The sequence below is a fragment of the Vitis vinifera genome, chromosome 8 (genome assembly GCF_030704535.1).
Source record: "Vitis vinifera cultivar Pinot Noir 40024 chromosome 8, ASM3070453v1".
Lineage (NCBI taxonomy): Eukaryota > Viridiplantae > Streptophyta > Magnoliopsida > Vitales > Vitaceae > Vitis > Vitis vinifera.
Genome location: NC_081812.1, coordinates 17318126 through 17337962, shown reverse-complemented (window position 1 = coordinate 17337962; position 19837 = coordinate 17318126). Strand labels below are relative to the sequence as shown.

Genomic DNA, 19837 nt, shown 5'->3' with positions numbered 1-19837 from the left:
AATGTCTCTCTTTTCCCCCTTTCCTTTATAATTTCTTTTTTTTACTATTTTCCGTCTGTCAGGACTCAGCAGATGATGGATAATAAGTGAAGTAAAATTTTATATGACTACATGTAGGCAAGTTGATGATTCGGTGAGGATTAAAGAATAGTTTTTTTGAGTCCCAAACATGAAACCATGAACTAGGGGAAATGGTGTGCTTCTAAGGTGAACCTCTCTGCAGTTTAGTCTGCGCCATTCCAGTCCTAGGTGGTGGCTAAAGATTGGGTGTTTCAATTATTTTAAATACTTCACAAGATGTTGACCCTAATCCTAATCTTCATTCCCAGAAGTGCAATAATTCAAGGGTGTTTCAATTATTTTAAATACTTCACAAGATGTTGACCCTAATCCTAATCTTCATTCCCAGAAGTGCAATAATTCAAGGGTAGAAAAGAAATTTGAAAGAGGAAAAGGACATTCGGCCTGCCACCAACGTAGCCTGGGAAGGATCCAAGCGCCCGGCTGCGTCAATCATTGGGCAAGGGACATGTTATTTGTAGTATAACAAATCCCCATTTTCCTCCCATCATCAACCCACCACTCGTTTCTTTTTCTTTGATGGATACGATGGGCCGCCCTCCTGAGGCTGACCACTCCCCTTATTTTCTGCGTGGGGCATATTTTCAGCACCTATTTAATTGCGGTCAACTTCTTCTCCTTTCCCTTATCGATTCCCTTTCCTTCAAAAATTATTTACTTCCCTCATTTTCTGCGTGGGACATATTTTCAGCACCTATTTAATAGCGACTCCCTTTCCTTCAAAAATTATTTACTTTTACTATTCTTATTTCATTCATTTATTTCCTTTTCCTGATTAAGGGGATGCCATTTTTATTACATTCGGAGGGACAAAATTTAGCATCATACAAAAATTGTGGTTTTTTGGTACAATTACATATACTTTTATTAAAAATTCTATAAAAAAAAATATTCACGTCTGAAAAATATTATCAATTTGTAAGTTATTTTGAAATCCTATAAATTAGGTTTATACTTGAAATCCATTTGAGTATAAATTTATAAATATGAGATATCTCTTATCAATAAATTATTTTTTAGGGAAATAAAATAATATTATCTTTAAAAAAAAGTACAAATGTGTAAATGCAAGGATATCTATTATTATTAACAAATCTTTTGTTTTTAAAATGATAAAAATCCTAGTTTGATATAAATTTATAAACCGTGTGGTATTTAGTATTATTAAACCTATTTTTGAAAAAAAAATGATTTTCCAAAAACACAATTTTAAAAATTCCTATTTTGATAAATATTCTAAAAATATAAAATTATTTAAATTTAAAATGGATTTAAATTAAAAAAAAAACATATTTTTTAATGTTCTATTTCAATTCAAGAAAAGATAATGACTAAAGTTATTGTTTTAAAATAATTTTCATGAAAATCCTTCGACCTGATTGCTCATCTCTCCGTTCTTTTTGGATATGATTTCAAGTTTATCTTGAGAGATAATAATATAAATATCACAATATTTCATATGTAGAGTTCATTCTAATTACATATTACTAGGAAATGGTTCTACTTCACAAAACATACACCTATTTTTCCTTCTATAATTTAGGAATATTCATACTATAACAATTAATCCATCATTCCTAACAAGGTTTTGTCCATAATTGTACAGTAACGATTTAAGAAAGTAGCAATAATTTTAATCAAAGCAATTATTATAAATTATTAAAGTAAAAATGACAAATGGGTTTTATAAAATTAAAAACTTTATTTAATTTGAGCATATTTTGCCTTTGAGGATTCATCACCCCAAGTCTCTTACCTCATAACAACTGAAGAAAGAAGAAAGGGTCCCCGCCAATATATTTGTAAAAAAAAATTTATATAGAAATTTAAAAAAAAATTAAATTTGGATTAGAAATTTTGTGTATGAATCATAGGAGAGATTTGCTGTAAAAGAAAAGATACCCTCCAAAGGAGTAGGGATAAGGATGCCATGTCCATGAAATAAGAGTCACCAAGATTCATCCGATATGGTATTTTCTTAAAAAATTCAAAAGTTAATTTGGGATGAGATGAAATTGAAATTAATTAGTAGGTTACCTGGCGTGCGGGGGTGCAATAGCCAATCCCGTATTTATTCCAAATCTCACACTATGTTACGTCGTTGGCGGAGTCCATATTCTCCATGTATGACTCACTGCATATAGAAATAAGGCAACAAAGACGCCCTCTTTGCTCTTTTCTTTGTATCATCCTTCTCTTTTGTTTCAGCCGCCACGGTGGACCTGTCTTTGAGTCTTGCTTCTTGTTGATAACTACGCACGCTTGGGATTGGGATAGGGAGATTAGAGGATGAAAAACATGTTTGAATTTCGGACACTTGGCCGTGCCAAGACGCCTATCTTCTCCACCATTTCATGTGCAGCAGCTTTCATGCTTTTGATTTTTGCAGATAGTTTCATATACAATCTTTCTCTCCATTCTATTGCCTTTGGAACTCAGGAGAATTTTCCGGTTGTATACAATAGAGAAACCGGGGGGGCACGGCAAATACCACTGAATTCCGTGAAAGAAGAGGTTGAGAGAGATTACAGTGAAGATCAGAGAAATTTTAATCCTCCAATCAATGTCACGGAGGAGGAAAGGATAGCGTGGTTTCGGACGGTACTTCCAGAGTTTGAGATATTCAAGTCAACGAGACTGACACAGCAATTTGAAGGCCGTGTCCGGAGTTTTTTCAACGGCAAGTGTGAGGTTCGGTTCTTCATGACGTGGATTTCCCCAGCGGAGTCTTTCGGAAGAAGGGAGTTTATTGCCATGGACAGTCTCTTCAAAGCCCATCCTCATGGATGCTTGACGATTCTATCACCAACGTTGGATTCCAGGCTAGGGGATAGAATACTAAAACCTCTCCAAGATCGAGAGTTTCGAGTGCTTGCAGTTGCACCAGACGCGTCTTTTCTGTTCAAGGACACCCCGGCTGAAGCTTGGTTTGTTGAGATGAAGAGCGGGAACAAGGACCCCGGTGAGATACCATTAGCTCAGAATTTATCCAATCTGCTCAGACTCGCAGTTCTGTACAAGTATGGAGGTGTTTACTTGGACACCGATTTCATCATACTGAACAAGTTTTCCAGTTTGAGAAATACAATTGGAGCACAGAGCATTGATCCAGTGTCTGGGAACTGGTCCAGATTGAATAATGCGGTTCTGATCTTTGACAAGAATCATCCACTGGTATACAAGTTCATAGAGGAGTTTGCCTTGACTTTTGATGGGAACAAATGGGGGCATAATGGACCCTACCTGGTTTCTAGAGTCGTCAACAGAGTGGCCAGAAGGCCCGGGTATAACTTTACTGTGTTGCCTCCTATGGCTTTCTACCCTGTGGATTGGAACCGGATTGGAGATTATTTTCCGCGACCGAAGGATCAGGTCACTTCAAAATGGTTGGAAACCAAGTTGCTGCAGCTAGGCAAGGAGGCTTATGGTGTGCACCTATGGAACAAACAAAGTAGCAAATTGAAAATTGAGCCAGGAAGCATCATAGCCAGATTAATTTTGGATCACTGTTCCATTTGCGAGCATGTATATACTTCTTAAAGGGGATGCCTTTCGGCTAAATGGAGTTACCTGTGGCAAAGCCACAAACGAAGAAGAATTAATGGGCGCCTCTTACTGAGATAAGAATCAGATCTCTCTGTTGCTCAATAAGCTCCTGGTTCTAGATTGTAATTTTTTTTTTCCCCACGAGACCATTGTTATTATTATTATTATTAGTATTTTGTTTCTTTTTAAATTCAATTTTTTTTCCTTTTTCAATGTAAATAAGATAATTATTTACATGTTAATCTCATTCGGGCAAAAAGTTCCATTGATATTCATTTATGTTTACATGCTACATTGACTGACTCATAAGTGAAGATTAATCAGAACTTTCTACGGCAGACCATAATCTGGGGTTGTCTCGACTTCAACTTGAACCAGAAGCCTCTGCATATGCAGCAACCAAATCCTGGCAATCTGCGAAATGACTTTGTTCTGCTTAACTTGCGAGTCATAATTCTCGCCTCCCTATTCTCCAGTCCAAACTCATCAGGTCCAAGATCTCTGGTGGGTCCAATCTGCCTGATGGACATCCAAGGATCATGAAATCTGTCATCTCTATCATTGTCCCGTAAGGATATAGGCTTAATCATGGGTGAACCATTGAAATCCTGCCAATGGGTTGCCAAACTGGCGTGCTCCATCTCAAACAATCTCCCCAGAGAGAATCTTCCTCGTTCTATCGACTCTAACAAACTATTGCCCTTGTGGGAGGAAGATAGCGAGGAACATGAAGCAACTGAAGAAGAAAAGGTAGAAGACAAGCAAACGGATTTCTGGTACTCTATAATCTGCCTGATTCTTTGTTTTTGGACTTCTGGGTCGATGATTTCAGATGTCTCTTCAAAGTCTTCTTCACTGATCTCAGGTACCATACTGGTTTAAAAGTATTTTAGCACTAATAAATGAAAAACATACCTTTTTATGGAGAAACATTGAAAGAAAAGGGGATACGTCAAGGAACTGAGATGACTAAAATTCCCAATAAAGAATTCTGAAGGCCGGCAATAAGGAACACTTTTTTGTACTCGGCTTTGTTCTGAGGGAAGTTTGAAGTTGATTTGTGCAAAAAAGGACAAGGTTGGAATATATTAGACTATTCAATTTTTTGTTGTGCTATGAAATATTACATGATGCATATGTATAGCAGCGGCACCTGGATCTCCAATATTCCAATTAGAACAAAACCCTTGGTGTTTTTCTTCTTCTTCTTCTTCTTTAATAATTTTGTTTTAATTATTTTTATTTTTATTTTTGCTATTGTGAGCTTTCATGGCTTTGAAGTTATTCTTCCTGTTTCTAATTAGAATCCAACATATTTCTACTTGAGTGCATTAGCTATTCACTCCTAGCTTTCTTCTCCCAGTAAGTATCCCCCTCAGTCAACATTTCTTCACACCACGGATCTCTGTGACCCTACTATCTCCCTTAGTCAACATTTCTTTGAGCACTGATGTCTGTGACCTTACATCTTGTTCCAATAAATGTAAGTTGAATAAATTGCGTGAAGAAACTCCAACAAATGAATCAACAACTTGTTCTAGTAAATGCAAGTTGAATAAATTATGTGATGAAACTCCAACCAATGAATCAAACTGAGGTATCTACAAGTTATTTACTTTCTTCTTTGCTCCATGTCACCGGGGAAGTTTTGACACGCCCAAGATAAGCTAGATGGAAACGTCCAAACAACAAAGTGAGACTTCTTTGAAGGGAAAACAAAGAAAAAAATTTGCAGGCTAGAACATTGCAAGTACTCCAGCCATTCAATGAGACAAACCGACACCAAAAGAAAATCTAATGGTCTCTACTGAAAGGATCATAGCAAATTACTGAAGATATTAAGAAAATTAATTATAAACTCAATCTCATTGATTTGGAAGCAAATGTTTTGGCTGAAATGGATATGTACAAACACACCCATGCCCATAGGGATCATTTGTTCATTGAGTATGACTATATGTTTTAAGTTCGATGTCAACCTACCACAACCCTCTCCTATAGGGGATAAGTGCAACATTTCCACAAGTTGGAAGTTCTCATCAATGAGTTAAAGCGATTTTAACTATCCGCTGAGAAATACTTAGCTCTTGGCTTCCCCACTCAAACTTTAGGTTCACCTGTTTTTGCTTTTATTCTGTACATAAAACTCTTCTTGCTACACAAAAAAAGGTTGATAACAAGTACATCCTGGAATTAAGACATAATTATCCATCATGGATGACATGACACAATTGATCTTAATTCTTGATAATGCTCGTCCAGTAGAAAATAGTTTAAATTTTTTTTTAATCTGAGCTATAAAATAACTTGCTACTGAACAAAATTGAACTAGCATGTTGCTATTCTATAAAGCATATATGATTAACGAGGATCCTTAACTCTAGTACTTAGAGGTTTGAATCACTGCATGTGCATAAAATCATGAAGCAAGGCATGTGCATAATACATACATAGTAGATACACAGTTAATCAGAAACAGTGCCATCTTCTACCATATCTAAATTTTCAACATGTAATGTAATTTGAATGAAGTGGTGATTGTTTTCTTTGCGCCATGACCTATTCTTTGCAGCATAGTATGATTTAACAAAATATCACATTGAAGGATAGGAGAGATAGGATATAGTAGTGTTCAGTCATCAAGCCTCTTTACTGAGCTCCATTATACTGTCACAAGATAAGATCTATTCTGTGAGTAAAGAGATGTAATAATCATCAAACATTTATCTGTCGGTCTTTATCTAATCTTCATTAGAGAATGATGTAAATAGGATATCATAATTCTAATTTAATGAACCAAAAATAGATCTACAAAAACTCACCTTGTGACATTGTGATAAAGATCACCTTACGTATATTGTTTGTAATGCCGCTAGCACCTTGTCACCTCATATCAACATTGGCACATTGTATCTTTCCTCACTCTCTCATACTTAAATGTTTGTACAAATGATGGGAAACCTCACAAACTTAGGATGAGTGGAGAGAGGGACCAAGAGCCTTTTTATATCATGTCAAGTCACCTTCCATCAAGGGTTACAAATGAACACTTTCTTCTAGATACATAAATCCACCTTTTCCAATTCCATGTATTATTCATACAATGAAAACTTTAATGTAGGAACATGACTTTGGTCAATGTATCTTGTGCACAATTTGGTAGGTTTATGACTTTGGTCATGATGCCTTTTATTTTTCCATATACCTTATCCATTTAATCTTCCCACATACATTAGATATATAGTATGAGAAATCTAAATACATTAGGTTCATAACTTTGGTCATGAACCTTTAGAAGATTGGAGATTAACTTCATGTGGTCATGAAGGCCACAATAATTCCAACAATCTCAGGCAAGCAAGAAAAGAAAAGATAAGTGAAAACATTGATAGAAAGTCACTATGAATAAGAGAGACTCCATAACAATGTTAATTTCTTTTATATATAGCAATTGCAAAATGCTTCTAATGAAACCATATTATAATACTCTTTGAAATAGGAAGAGATGCACTTTAACTAACATCTCCACCTAGAAAGATTATTATATAGAGTTGAAATGGACTAAGTTGAAGGAATGAGCTTCTGTACAACAGAAACAGAAGAACTGATAGAGGATAGACGTAAAAAAAAGTGAGCCTAGTTTGTTTTACTCTACAATCCACAGATTCTTATTTGTCAAAATGAAGTCAAAACTGAGATATATGCAAGACCAGTGATATGCCATCAATGTGCAACACCATGTCTCAATCTGTTTGATCAGAAACATACCAGATCGTTTCTATCTATCAACACTATGTCTCAAGGCTAATCACTTTCCAGAAGAACATTGATCTCAGGGGTGGGGAGTTTGTTTGGTCTCATATTAGCACCTTGAGGTATGGACACCTATCCACATTGGATGATACATTAAACTTTGATAGGATAAGATATTTGGATGTCTGAAGCAAAAGAGAAACCATGGAAAAAAAACAATTGCTGGAATCACAAATACTCTCTTGTTTTCAGAAAATGTAAGTCTTCATAGTTTTGTTTCTTGCTCTTTAACTTTACGATTACATTCCTTTTTTGTTTGATATCCTAGCTTATTCTAGTTACAACTTAGCTCTTCAAAATACAGCCCTGCAAAATTAAGCATGAACAAGGCACATTGCTTCAGAATTATTACTTCTCTGAACAAGGACTTATGATTAATACTCATTTAAATTAAATGAAGTCTACTAAGAGAAAACAAATAGAAGTATCACAAGCAATACAACAGGAAAGAAAAGTGAAATTGACCATCAAAATGTGATTACAAGAAGAGCAGTCCAAGATTCAGAAATCACATCAATTGAACAGAGATTCATCAATCTCAATTTTGACAACCTCATCATCTTCGAAGCGATCCTTCTTTGGGGGAGAAGGCGGTATCGGTGCCCTAGGAGGACCTCTCCCTTTCTTCTTGTTCCGAGGCCTTGCCTATTTTATGCAACCAATTTCAAACGCAACCGCCAAATCAAACCATCATAATAAACAAATAAGAAAATTTAAGAAACAAATAAACTTACATTTCCAAAGGAGTGATTGAACCGCTTTCCTTTTGCAGTCTTCTTATCACCTCTGCCACAGTACACTGAAGCACAAGAACAGAAAATTTAAGGCACCGCAATATAATTTTTTATATATGCATGTCAAGAGAGTGAGAGTCGAGTTTAATTATACCAGAAGGGATTGGTGGAGGAGAAGTTGCAGAAATTGAGAGTGAAACGAAACGAGTATCGAAAGAAACGGCGAGGGTTTCGGATTGAGAAAATGAAAAGCGAGAAGAGAGATTTAGTGATTGAGGAGCGATTGCAGGAGCTCCGAGTATGAGTGCGGCCATGGCTGACCTGGAGAGATGGAGAGAAATGGATAAGGTACGTTGGCTGTGTGCGATGGTCGCTAGAACAAGAACCAGTGAACGCAACCGATAAGGAGGTGCTGTGAGCAAAAAGGCGGAAGGTTTCATGCCACGTTTCACAACATGGTAGGGCCAAAATGAGATCCAGGCCCATTGAGCAGATTGGGCCGAAAAGGAAAGTACTGGTAATTTGGGCCTCAGAGGCTAACCCAACATGTTTTACAAATAAAAATGTAGCCGAGGTAAGTTATTCCACTGGAAAAGTGATAAGCCGATATAGCTCGAGGTGATATGAACTTTGAATTTATGATCGAAAGTGGCAAAGGAAGTAATCGCTGAATGGAGAGGAATTTTAAGTTGAGGGTCCAACCCAAAATTGGGTTTCCAATTGAAGGGCAGAGCCCGACCCTTAAATGGGGCCTTTCTATAAAATTTGTGTAATTTAAAAAAAAAATATATATATATATATATATATATATATATATATATATATATATATATATATATGTATGTATATATATATAATAAATAATATTATGCAACAAATATATATTTTTATCACATATTTATATGTAATAAACAAATGAAAGAACATTGTATCAAGAGAATTAGATATTTGTTATGTCTTATAAAATTATATGATTTATTAAATTTTGATAAGTATTAAATAGAATATATTTAATGAACTTTTTTATTTTTATAATCTTATTTATCAAATTACCAAATTATGTTAAAAAAATATCTTCAAGATAATAGTTAATTAATTAAAAAAGAATTTAAAATTTCTAATGTTATGTAATATCCATATATTAAATACGGTTAATAGAAGTGTTACGATTAAAAGCACAAATGAAAATAATTGGAAATATGGATTCCATGGAAATACTACATCTGGAGTGTAATGAAATGTACATATAATATTTGGAATTGGTCCGGGATTGGGATTTTGGGATAATTAAAAACATTTGTAATGTTTTGATACATTTTTAGGTACAAAATTTCTAGTATTCATTTAATATATGTCTTAAGGTTAAATTTCATTTACAAGTTATGCCAAAATTTTAAATTTCTCTATATTTTGTTTTTGTTTTTAAAAATAAATGAAAATAACTTCTATATGTTATCTAAAAACCATTCTCTTACTTTGCTTTTAAAAACTAAATATAGAGAACAATAACTAAACAATATTATAAATTATTTTTTTGTTTTTTAAAAAAAAATTATTTTTAAATTATATTACCAAAAAGGCTCTAATTGTTGACATGGATACACTTCCTATCTTTATTTTTGAAAATAAAAATCATATTAAGTTCTATATAAAATTCAAGAATTCTTAAGTTATATTGAAAATATAATGTTTTTGAAATCTCATAACAAAATTAAGATATTAAAAAAATTTACTACTTCAAATTTTAAAAAAATTTAAAATAATGTTTAAGGGGATAAAATAAATTTATACCTTTTGTACAAAAGTTTCTACTTAAAAGTGTATTCAAACAAGACCAAATATTTGCCTTTTTGCTTAAAAGTTATGTGTTGCTATTTTTAAAAATAAAAATAGGAAGTATATCCAAACTTTACGTAGATATTTTATAAAATTAAAGAACACTGCAATCACGAATGTGTCTATGATACAAATGGGTAAGTCAAATAAAAAAATGTAATCACATATGAAGATGTGATCAATGTCAAAAAAATTAATCAATGTATGAAAAATATAATCAAGATACTAAGGTATAAAAATTGTAATTAGACTATAAAGTATGTAATTATGCAATAAAGAAAAGAATGTCACCACTAGAACAAATGAAGATGATTGGTGGGGTAGGACAAAAATTGAAAAGACGCCTTAAGAGGCTACATTTGCCCCCAACACAATTTCTATAAATTACATAAGAAAATGATAACTCTTCTGAAATGTCTGTGTCCCTTGTGATAGGAGAAGAGTAATCTTTATTTGTGGATATTGAAATACAACATGGGATGAACTCTTCAGGAATTAATGGTTCAAAGTGGCCATTGAGGGCACTCCAAAAGAATGCCGGCTCGGTTGCAACACTATAATACATTTTCTAATTCGGAACTTCCATTATAATATGAACGGACAGTATAACCGGTCCCTAATCCGGTGAGAATGAGAAGCGCCAGAGCAGCTAGAAAAGCTATAATTTTCCATGGATTTGAGAAATAATCACGTTTCAGCTCTGCTAAATATCTGTGGCAGCTGACTGTCCAGATTGCTTTCTGTCTCTGCCAGTGAAACCTGGATGCACGGTATTCTCTCACGTCAGTGCACAGCTTATTGAAAAAGAAGCGTTCGCTAAAAACGACATTCTTGCAGACACCGTCAATGGCAATCCAATCACTTCCACCCAGCTCCAAATCGGAAATTATGATCCCTTTCTGTTGAAGCAGTTTAACGTCCACTGAGGAACGGATGAGACTTCTCATCATGAGTGCATATGATGAAATGTGAAAGGTTCTAGTGCTAATATCGCATTGCTCCAGGGCGATGAAGTTTCTCAAGAGCGACTCTGCTGCGTCAATGGACAATGGTGGGATTTTGATCACTCCATCATTGGGATCGAACTCTATGTCCAATAAATGGCGGCTTTCATTCTTTTCGAACTGAATTCCAGCTTCTATGAGTTCTGAAGCACAACGATCGAACCCCCGAGTTTCGCTGCCGCTTTGGCCCATGTCAGATCTGGGGAGCCAAACTTTGTGTAAGAGATCGAGTAAATGGTTTGGTTCCGTGGACATCCCTTTCTGCATATCATCCATTTCTAGGTGAAAGAATGAAAGAGCGAGTGAAGTGAGTGAGTGCTCTGGAGGTATATTGAGACGCTCCTGGAAGATGTCATACAATTTCACAAGAATAAAAAAGGGGATCTGGTTCTCAAGTAGCACCAAATCATGCTCCAGACTGGAGACCATCCAAGCATTATTGGCAATGGGATCATTCAAGTTCGTTTCCGGCGGGAAGGCACGCCTATAAAACATTTCAAATATAAAGCAACCATCGACCACCAGTATTTGGAGAAGCTTATTTTCAACAGAACGACGTATATCTTCGGCATAGCACCCACGAACTCTTTGGACAAGATTTTGAATGGCCTGACCACAATCATCCAACGTCTCTACTGGTGTTGTTGTTCGATGAAGAAGATGTAGCACGTACTGCAGTTTGTGCTTTTCCATATCTGGCAGGTTCCCTTTGCCATGGTGATAAGGACCAATGGAGACAATTTGAGGGCTATATGCTTCTTTTTTCAAACGTCGAAGTTCATTTGGAACCTTAGAAATTCTCGAAATCGATGACGTTGATTCCACTAGACCCAGTGTCCTTTTAAGAGGAAGCAGCCTGTCAGTTGCCATTGCTTTCGGCACCCTGCAAGATCAGAAGAAAGAAAATACAAAGTGGTCAAGTGTTGTGGGAAAAGAGGCCCAAAAAGATTTACTCTCACATTTATGCTGCATTTGATTTCAAAAAAGCTCTTGTGTAATGGAAATTATTTATTCCTCCACAAAAGCCAGACAATCAAATTGAATTTAGGGAGTAAAATAAATATGCATGGGTTTTGGTTGAGTATCTCTGCATACCTGATTGATCTCTATTTTGAACTCGAGCTAGTCTTGTGTCATCTTATAATGTTAGGTGACTTGGAGTTGCATTTATAGGAATTAGCCATGGATTCTCTGAAAGAAACAAAAAGTTGCGAAAAAAGAGATGAAATCGGCGAGGAGACCTCGATCAGGTCAGCCAACCTCAATCAATGCTATGCCAACTAGTGGAAGAAAGAAAAAATAATTTGGAACCTCAGCTACTCGTCAACGAGGTGAGCCCAACAAGTTGAGTCGGTTCCTAACTGGTTCAGACTACCCCCAACCCTGAATTAAAATAGGATTCATCCATTTTCAAGATTAAAATGATTTTTGAAGCAAAGATGAAGAAAATAACTTTAAAGTGTATGAAAAATATTTTAGACCTCAATGCATCAAAGAAAACCACCTTATAGATTTTTTAAGCACTTTACGTCTTCAAGAAATCTACGCCTTTAAAATCTACGCCTTTAAGGTTGCTGGAGTTTTTTTTTTTTAAAAAAAAAAAATTATAATTAGAACTTGAAAACTTCACTTATTATAAATTTATTAGTATATTTAATCTTATTTTCTAATCATTTTAAATAAAATAAATTTAAAATGATATATAAAAATAATTTATTAACTTTTATATATATATATATATTCTTTATTTTCTTTCCGTCTAATCTTTGGTCCCATTTTTTGATAACCAAATATTACCTAATTTACTTAGATATTTTTAGTACATCGAGACACCTTTTGACCGGAACTAACACCATCTTCCTTAATTAGGTGGGGTCGGGCTTATAAAAATTCCTTAGTACAAGGTAGGGGAACTTAACTAAATTAGAAATTAGAAGAAATAAAAAATAATACAAGCAATGAATAAAAAGTTGCTGGAAAAGTCGTGGGCGGACTTTATGGGTCTTGACAAATAAAATTAACTGCTCTTCACGTGTCATAAAACCCGTTGCCATATTCTCGATCTCAATATCACCAATAAATTTAGATGAACTTCTGTTTATTTGGGTGACTTGACTATTAGCTTAAAATAAAGACTAATAACTAAATTTTTTATTTTTTATTATCTTTAATTACATAAAATAAAGATTTTTGTCAATGTATTTTTATACTAAAATGTCACTTCTTGTTGTCATTTTTTAAAACAATAAAAAAAAAAATCTCCCTATTGTTATAAATATATATATATTCTTTTAACAAATTTTTTAAAAAAATAAAATTTTCAATTGAAATCAGAAGAGAATAAAAAATAAATATTCTTAGTAAATTTATTTAACAAAGAAAAATTATTAAAATTAAGGAATCAAATTCTTTAAATCAAATAACTAAATTTTGAGAAATTTCAAATTTTAATTCCACGATTTTACCTATAAATAGGTGACTTCTTTTAATAGGGGGATTTTTTTGCATGAAAAAAAAAAAAAAAGACTTTACATTGGAAAAAGGTTTTACAAACCTATATAAACATATAAATGGAGGTGTCTTTTTAACTCTCCTAGTCGCATAGCGAGACATCTTCAATCTAACATTAAACATTCGTACCCTTTGGTAAAAATAGACTGAGTTAAATGCAAGTTAATCTAAATCAAGGCACGCCAGTTTAAGACAAGTCAAAGCTTAAGCTGGAGCCTAAAACGTGTCAAGATCCAAAACAACTCAAGAGAAATTTGTGTGCAATGTCACTATACCATTTTTAGACTTCAAGTATCAAATAAAATCCAGCATTTTAAACCTTAGATGATATGAAATGTTTTTCATTTTTAAGAATTCAATACATATACTTCAGTGATAAGATTTTTAAATTTTTAAATTTTTTGAGATATTTTGAAGAGAAAAAATTTATTTTATTTATTTATTTATTTTTGAAATTTTTTTAAAGAGGAAATTATATTTCTAAGGAATAGAGATTTCATTTCAAATAACTCCACTTGATGGAGAGAATCAAATTTAAGATTAAAAAGGCCAGCTAAATAAAGTATGTATTTAAAAAAAATTAATACATATAGTTTAATGAAGTGAACTATATAATATCATATATGAGAAATGCACATGCTTTCGTGAAATTTTCAACACCAATGAGTAAGGATAAACCATGTGTAGGTGAATTTTTCAACACCGATGAGTAAGGACAAACCATATGTAGGTGAAATTTTAAAGATGATAAAGAAAATGACAAAAACATTATATTTTAAAAACACTCGATTGATTAGTAACGCAAACGCCATATATTTTAAAAAGACTCACCAAACTTAACCCAAAAAACAAACATTATGTTTTAGTAACACCTTCAAAACATTGTATTTTAGAACCACCCAATTGGTTAGTCATATGAACACTATATATTTTAAAAACACTCACTAAACTTAAAATAAATAAGAAAGACTTTGTATTTTACAAACACTCAATTGGTCAGTGATGCAAATAGTATATATTTCAATCAATACAAATATATTTTAAAAAGACCCACTAAATTTAAAATAAATGACAAAGACTTTGTATTTTACAAATACCCAATTGGTCGGTGATGCAAATAGTATATATTTCAATTGATGCAAATATATTTTAAAAAGACCCACTAACTGTAAAATAAATGACAAAGACTTTGTATTTTACCAACATTCAATTGGTAAGTGATGCAAATAGTATATATTTCAATTGATGCAAATATATTTTAAAAAGACCCATCGAACTTAAAATAAATAACAAAGACTTTGTATTACAAATACCCGATTGGTTAGTGATGCATATATAGTAATATATATTCTAAAAAGACCACTAAATTTAATAAAAATTGCATAGACATTATATTTTAAAAACACTCAACTGATGCAGACACTGTATATTTTAAAAAGACCCACTAAAGTAATGGTCAACGATTAAGACATTATATTTTAAAAAGACTCATCAAGTATTTGTGTGCTACCCTTAATTGTTTTAGATTTACCTTGTATTTTTTTAAATTTTAAATTTAAGATAGTTAAAAAATTTTGACACAGTTTTAAAAATTATTATATTTTTGATATAAACTTCTAAAAATATTTGTACTATTATTTTTAAATTTTTAAAACAAAAAACAAAAAGTATTTTGAAATGAATGCTAAATTCAATCTTTTTTTTTCTTTAAAATAATCAAATTGTTAAAGTGTCATTTGGGTACCATTTATATTTCTATTACTAAAAATAGAAAGTTATAGAATCTATAAGAAATTTTATATAAGCAATAAAAATTTATCCTAAAAATAATAATTTTTAAATTTTTTCTAAAAAAAATAATTATTTTGAAAAATATACTGCATCAAATTTAAAAAATTTGATAAATAGTTTTAAGGATATAACAAAAAAAAACTATTTTAAAAAAAATAAGTTTCTCTGATTTATACATGAATTACCATGGTTTTAAAAACTGATCGATCTGACCGTCGATCGATCAATTGATTTATGCAATATGTGAATTTTTCAGGCAATTGATTCTATCTATTTGTATGTATGTATTTGTAACCCTATATAAAAATAGGTTTGTACTTCATTATTAAGTTATGTTTCATTTTTTTTTTATGAAGAATAATTTTTTCATATTTGATTTTACAAAAATAGAAAATAAAATAAAATATAATTAAAATTTTACATTTATTTAAGTTATTTAATCCTTAGGAAATGAATTTGAAGTAGAATAAGAAAGTAATTTATCTAATTTTAATTTTTTCTTTCTATGTTCTTTTCTTTACATTTGCTTCCTCAATTTTTTAAAATCAAATATAGCCGGATGGGAAAGTTAAAACAAATGCAAATAATTAATTAAATAAGCATCTATAAAGAGTTAGATTTGTGGATGTTCTTGAAAATTATTTTAAAATTTTCAAAATTTGAGATAATAAGAATTTTTTGGTACCTTAGTTATTTTTTTAATATTATTATTTCACAAAAAAATCTTAACTTATGTTTTTTAATAATAAAAATAAAAATTTATTTTAAACTAGGTGTAAGGATGTTATTATCAATTTATTTTTTTCTTTTATTTTCCCATTATATCTGAGTATTGAAATGGAAACAAATAATCTTTTCAATTTTACATTCCTGCATTCAATTATAAGAATTTTAAAAATGAATGAAAACAAAATATCTATTTCCATTATATTTTGATAGGATTGAGATAATTGTTTGTTTTTATTTCAATGTTAAGTAATATTGTGAATAAGAATGAAAATTGTAATATTTGTATATATAATTTAAAATAATATTTTATTTTAATTTTTAAAAAATTTCTTATGTTATACATAGTTTAAAATATTTTTTTTTATTTTCATTTAAAAAAACATCTTGAAGAGTTTTTCTTTGTTCAATAATAAAAACCTGTTTAGATTCGTGATTGAAAAACAAAATTGTTTTTTAAATTAATACTTCTTTTTGGTAGTGTTATTGAGAAACAATTTTTAAAAACAAAATAATAAGTTCAATAATTTTATACTATAATTATTAAATTTAAATTATTATTATTTATTTTTAACAAAATAAATCAATTATAAAGATGTTATTTTATAATATTTATATAAAAAAATACAATTTATGATTATATCATAATATTACTATTCATATTTTAATTTATTTATAATTACTTAATAATTTTTTAAACAAAACCTGAATTAAATTTATTTTATATTATATAAATTTAATTTACAATTTTATTTTTACAAAATTAAAATAAAAAATTATTTTTAAAAATAATTTATCCAATTTTCTTTTAATTTTTTTTAAAATGTTTTTAAAAATAATTTACACTAGGGAATCCAAATACCACTTCTTGGGGTGAAATGAAATCTCATTTTGGAATAATTCTTGATTCTATTATGATTGTTACTTAAGTTATCAAAATACCAGAATTGATGAGATAAGAATAAAATGCTCATTCTTACTCCTCACCTTTATGTATCAAACAAATACTTATAATTTGTTTTGTGCAGAATGTGACAAAAAGATATTAAAATATTCTTTTGATAGAAATATTTATTTATTTATTTATTTGATTATATATATGATTGAGTGATGCTTACTTGGAACTTGGAAAATCCGTAAAAATAGCGGAAATGAGATTTTATTTTCAAATTTAGAATATTTTATTACTTAAACAGGAAGTTGTCTTTTCGAAAGACTGCTAAAAAATTGAAATCGGCCAAACAGTAGAATTTACAACGAAGTCGTAAAGGCAATTTCCAACGTATCATTTCCTAAATTGCATAAATCCATATCCTACTTACTTCTGCCAATTTCACAAATATTTCATAAGAAAGCCGTAAAAATATCATATATCTTCTTGCAACAACATTATTGCCTGACAGAGTTCTCGCCAACTGCTTCCTAGTTGCGATTTGAAGAATTTAAGAGCATCCACACATACACAAGTGAAGTAAAAGTTGTTATTGGGAGATTCAGGAATTACTAGCGTGCGGGACTGGATGGCCGGCCATATCAGTCGGTGGCAGTAAACACGTCGGGAAAGGCAGATTTTAACAGGTGTTGACCATCGGTTATCAGTCTCTCCCCTTCTTGGAACAACATTATTGCCCTTCTAGCTTCCTCGCCCTTGGGATTTGAAGAATTTAAAAGCATCAACACATACGCCGAATCAGCCATTTCAAGAACATCTTCACACGCTTGTTTGGATTCTAATAGTTGTTTCAGGCGAATTTGAAGAGATAGCTGTAGATCATCCTTGAGCTTGTCAAATTGCTTCTTGGTTAGAGGGCGCTCGAACAATCTGTGGGCCATTTGCAGATCCAGCAGAACTGCATGAGTTGCATCTTGGTTTGGACTGCTGGAATTCTCGCCATCACCTGCGTAAGCAAACCAATTTTGACAAGTGTCACATGAAAAACTGGTGAGGTTTGGGCTATAAAATGTGAGTGTAAAAACCATTTCCCAATTAATTTGGAGTTGGAGGCACGCTGTGGCTTCTGCACCAAACCCAGCATACTTGTTAGATGTTCCAGGTCAAATTATTTAATTAAGTTATATGTGGTGGTTGATACTCATCGTTTCATCTACTTTTTTCCTCCTTTAATTGACAGGGTGATCCAAAAAGGCATCTGAGCTCTCCATTAAGTTCCCAAAAACTCACCATAAAGGAGTAGCCGTACGTATTAAATCAAAATCGGAGGAATAAGGCACAGTTTAATTTCAAAGAAACTCACTAGCTGGAGATTGTGGTGGCTAAGAAGTAAGAATAGAGATAAGAGTAACGAACCTCGAACAAATTTTGCGAATTCATTACGACGTGGAGATTCTGTATTCAGGCTCTCTAATTCATCTAACTTACGTTTCTTAGGCGGAGCGTATCTTGCGAATTCATTATTAAGACTCATTGTTGGAGAAGGGAACGACAACGCACCAGTGAAACACATTCTGTTGACTTGTAAGCCTCCCAACATCGACCACATCCTGTTACAAATATTTGTAACGAGAAACAAAGTAAGTTATCAAAGAGAACTAAGAGAAGAGAATAAGCAGAGAATGAGAGATGGACATGTCCCCGGTACAAAATAGGAGGAGCTTTTTATAAGCTTTCCGCAGATGACTTCCATTGCTCACGAGTAAATGGAAATTCATAAATGAATTTTTAATTTTAAAATTTAATTCTACAATTAGTTAATGTGATGTTCAATCACCGCTTCATTTACAAACTGTGTTAATAATTCATTGTTTATTATCTTACAGGGTCATAAGGTTGGTAATTAAAAAATAGATATAAATATAAATCATTTAAAAATATTTAATGAATCTAAGTAATATTTTCATGATTATTGGCTTCAGTCACATCTTAATCAACTTAAATATTAAGGCTGATTTGTTTAAATAATTTTCCGTTTTCATTTTCAAAGGAAATAGTATTGTTTGAATACACTTAACTTTTATATAAAACACAAAAACTCTATTTTAAAATTTTTGAGTTATTTTATAACTTGTTTGGTTGTATAATTTAAAAAATAGTTTTATGTTTTTTTAAAATAAAAAACTGCTTTTAAAATTTCTAACACTATTTAACCATTATTATTTTAAAACAATTTTTAAAAATAAAATGAAGTAGATAACAAGTAAAAACTAATTTCATGATTTTTTTAAATAAAAAAAAACATGAGTTTGTTTGGTCATGTTTTTTAATTAATTTTTTTTTTGAAAACAAGTTTTGAAAAACATTGTCAACTAGACCCTTAATACCTTAAATTTTAAAAGTACTTTTTGAGATAATAAGATAAGTTTGAACTTTTTTTTTTATAAGAGTTTTTATTTTTCTTTATATAGAGTTCATGTTTAGAGAGGAGGACAGCATTATTACACGTCAATTAAGAAAGAATGTGTGATTGTAATCAATTCATAAGAAAATTTTAAGGTCTAAAATTTCTTGAAAAAAAAAATAGTGAAAAACAAGACCTATTTCACTCATTCAATTTTTTTAAATGAGAACTTTACTAATTTATAATAATATATTTCTCATTTTTATAAAAATAAAATAATGTAATTTGTTTTTACAATAAAACTTCTTTAAAATTGTAAAAATAAACTTAATTTAAATTTGTATAAAAAAAGGAATTTGAGTATTATAATAAAGTTTAGAATTGAAAAGATACAAAGGAGAATTTTTTTTATATTAAGATAAAAGTAAAAAAATATTATATTTTTTAATTAAAATAAAAGTGTATTTGGTAGAGATTTGAAGAAGCATCTCTAATATTT

At 31.3% G+C, this 19837-nt stretch overlaps 4 protein-coding genes across 4 annotated transcripts; 1 reads left to right on the top strand and 3 right to left on the bottom strand.

Annotated features, from left to right (window-relative positions):
• The first annotated feature begins 1892 nt into the window (after window positions 1–1892).
• Window positions 1893–3874, top strand: LOC100247748 (uncharacterized). Its single transcript, XM_002274419.5, has one exon. It carries the CDS (start codon window positions 2371–2373, stop codon window positions 3619–3621), a length of 1251 nt encoding a protein of 416 aa, XP_002274455.1. The 5' UTR covers window positions 1893–2370; the 3' UTR covers window positions 3622–3874.
• A 3914-nt stretch (window positions 3875–7788) lies between these two features.
• LOC100258002 (30S ribosomal protein S31, chloroplastic) lies at window positions 7789–8580 on the bottom strand. The gene is made up of 3 exons (NM_001378697.1): window positions 8329–8580; window positions 8175–8239; window positions 7789–8085 (listed from the first exon to the last, which is right to left on the bottom strand). The coding sequence occupies exons 1-3, from the start codon at window positions 8486–8488 to the stop codon at window positions 7954–7956; spliced, it is 357 nt and encodes a 118-aa protein (NP_001365626.1). The 5' UTR covers window positions 8489–8580; the 3' UTR covers window positions 7789–7953.
• Window positions 8581–10564: 1984 nt separating this feature from the next.
• Window positions 10565–11884, bottom strand: LOC104880188 (putative UPF0481 protein At3g02645). Its single transcript, XM_010656045.3, has one exon. The coding sequence runs from the start codon at window positions 11882–11884 to the stop codon at window positions 10565–10567; it is 1320 nt and encodes a 439-aa protein (XP_010654347.3).
• A 5315-nt stretch (window positions 11885–17199) lies between these two features.
• LOC100855022 (uncharacterized) lies at window positions 17200–18631 on the bottom strand. The gene is made up of 2 exons (XM_003632609.3): window positions 18351–18631; window positions 17200–17940 (listed from the first exon to the last, which is right to left on the bottom strand). Exons 1-2 carry the CDS (start codon window positions 18541–18543, stop codon window positions 17576–17578), a joined length of 558 nt encoding a protein of 185 aa, XP_003632657.1. The 5' UTR covers window positions 18544–18631; the 3' UTR covers window positions 17200–17575.
• Window positions 18632–19837: the final 1206 nt, after the last annotated feature.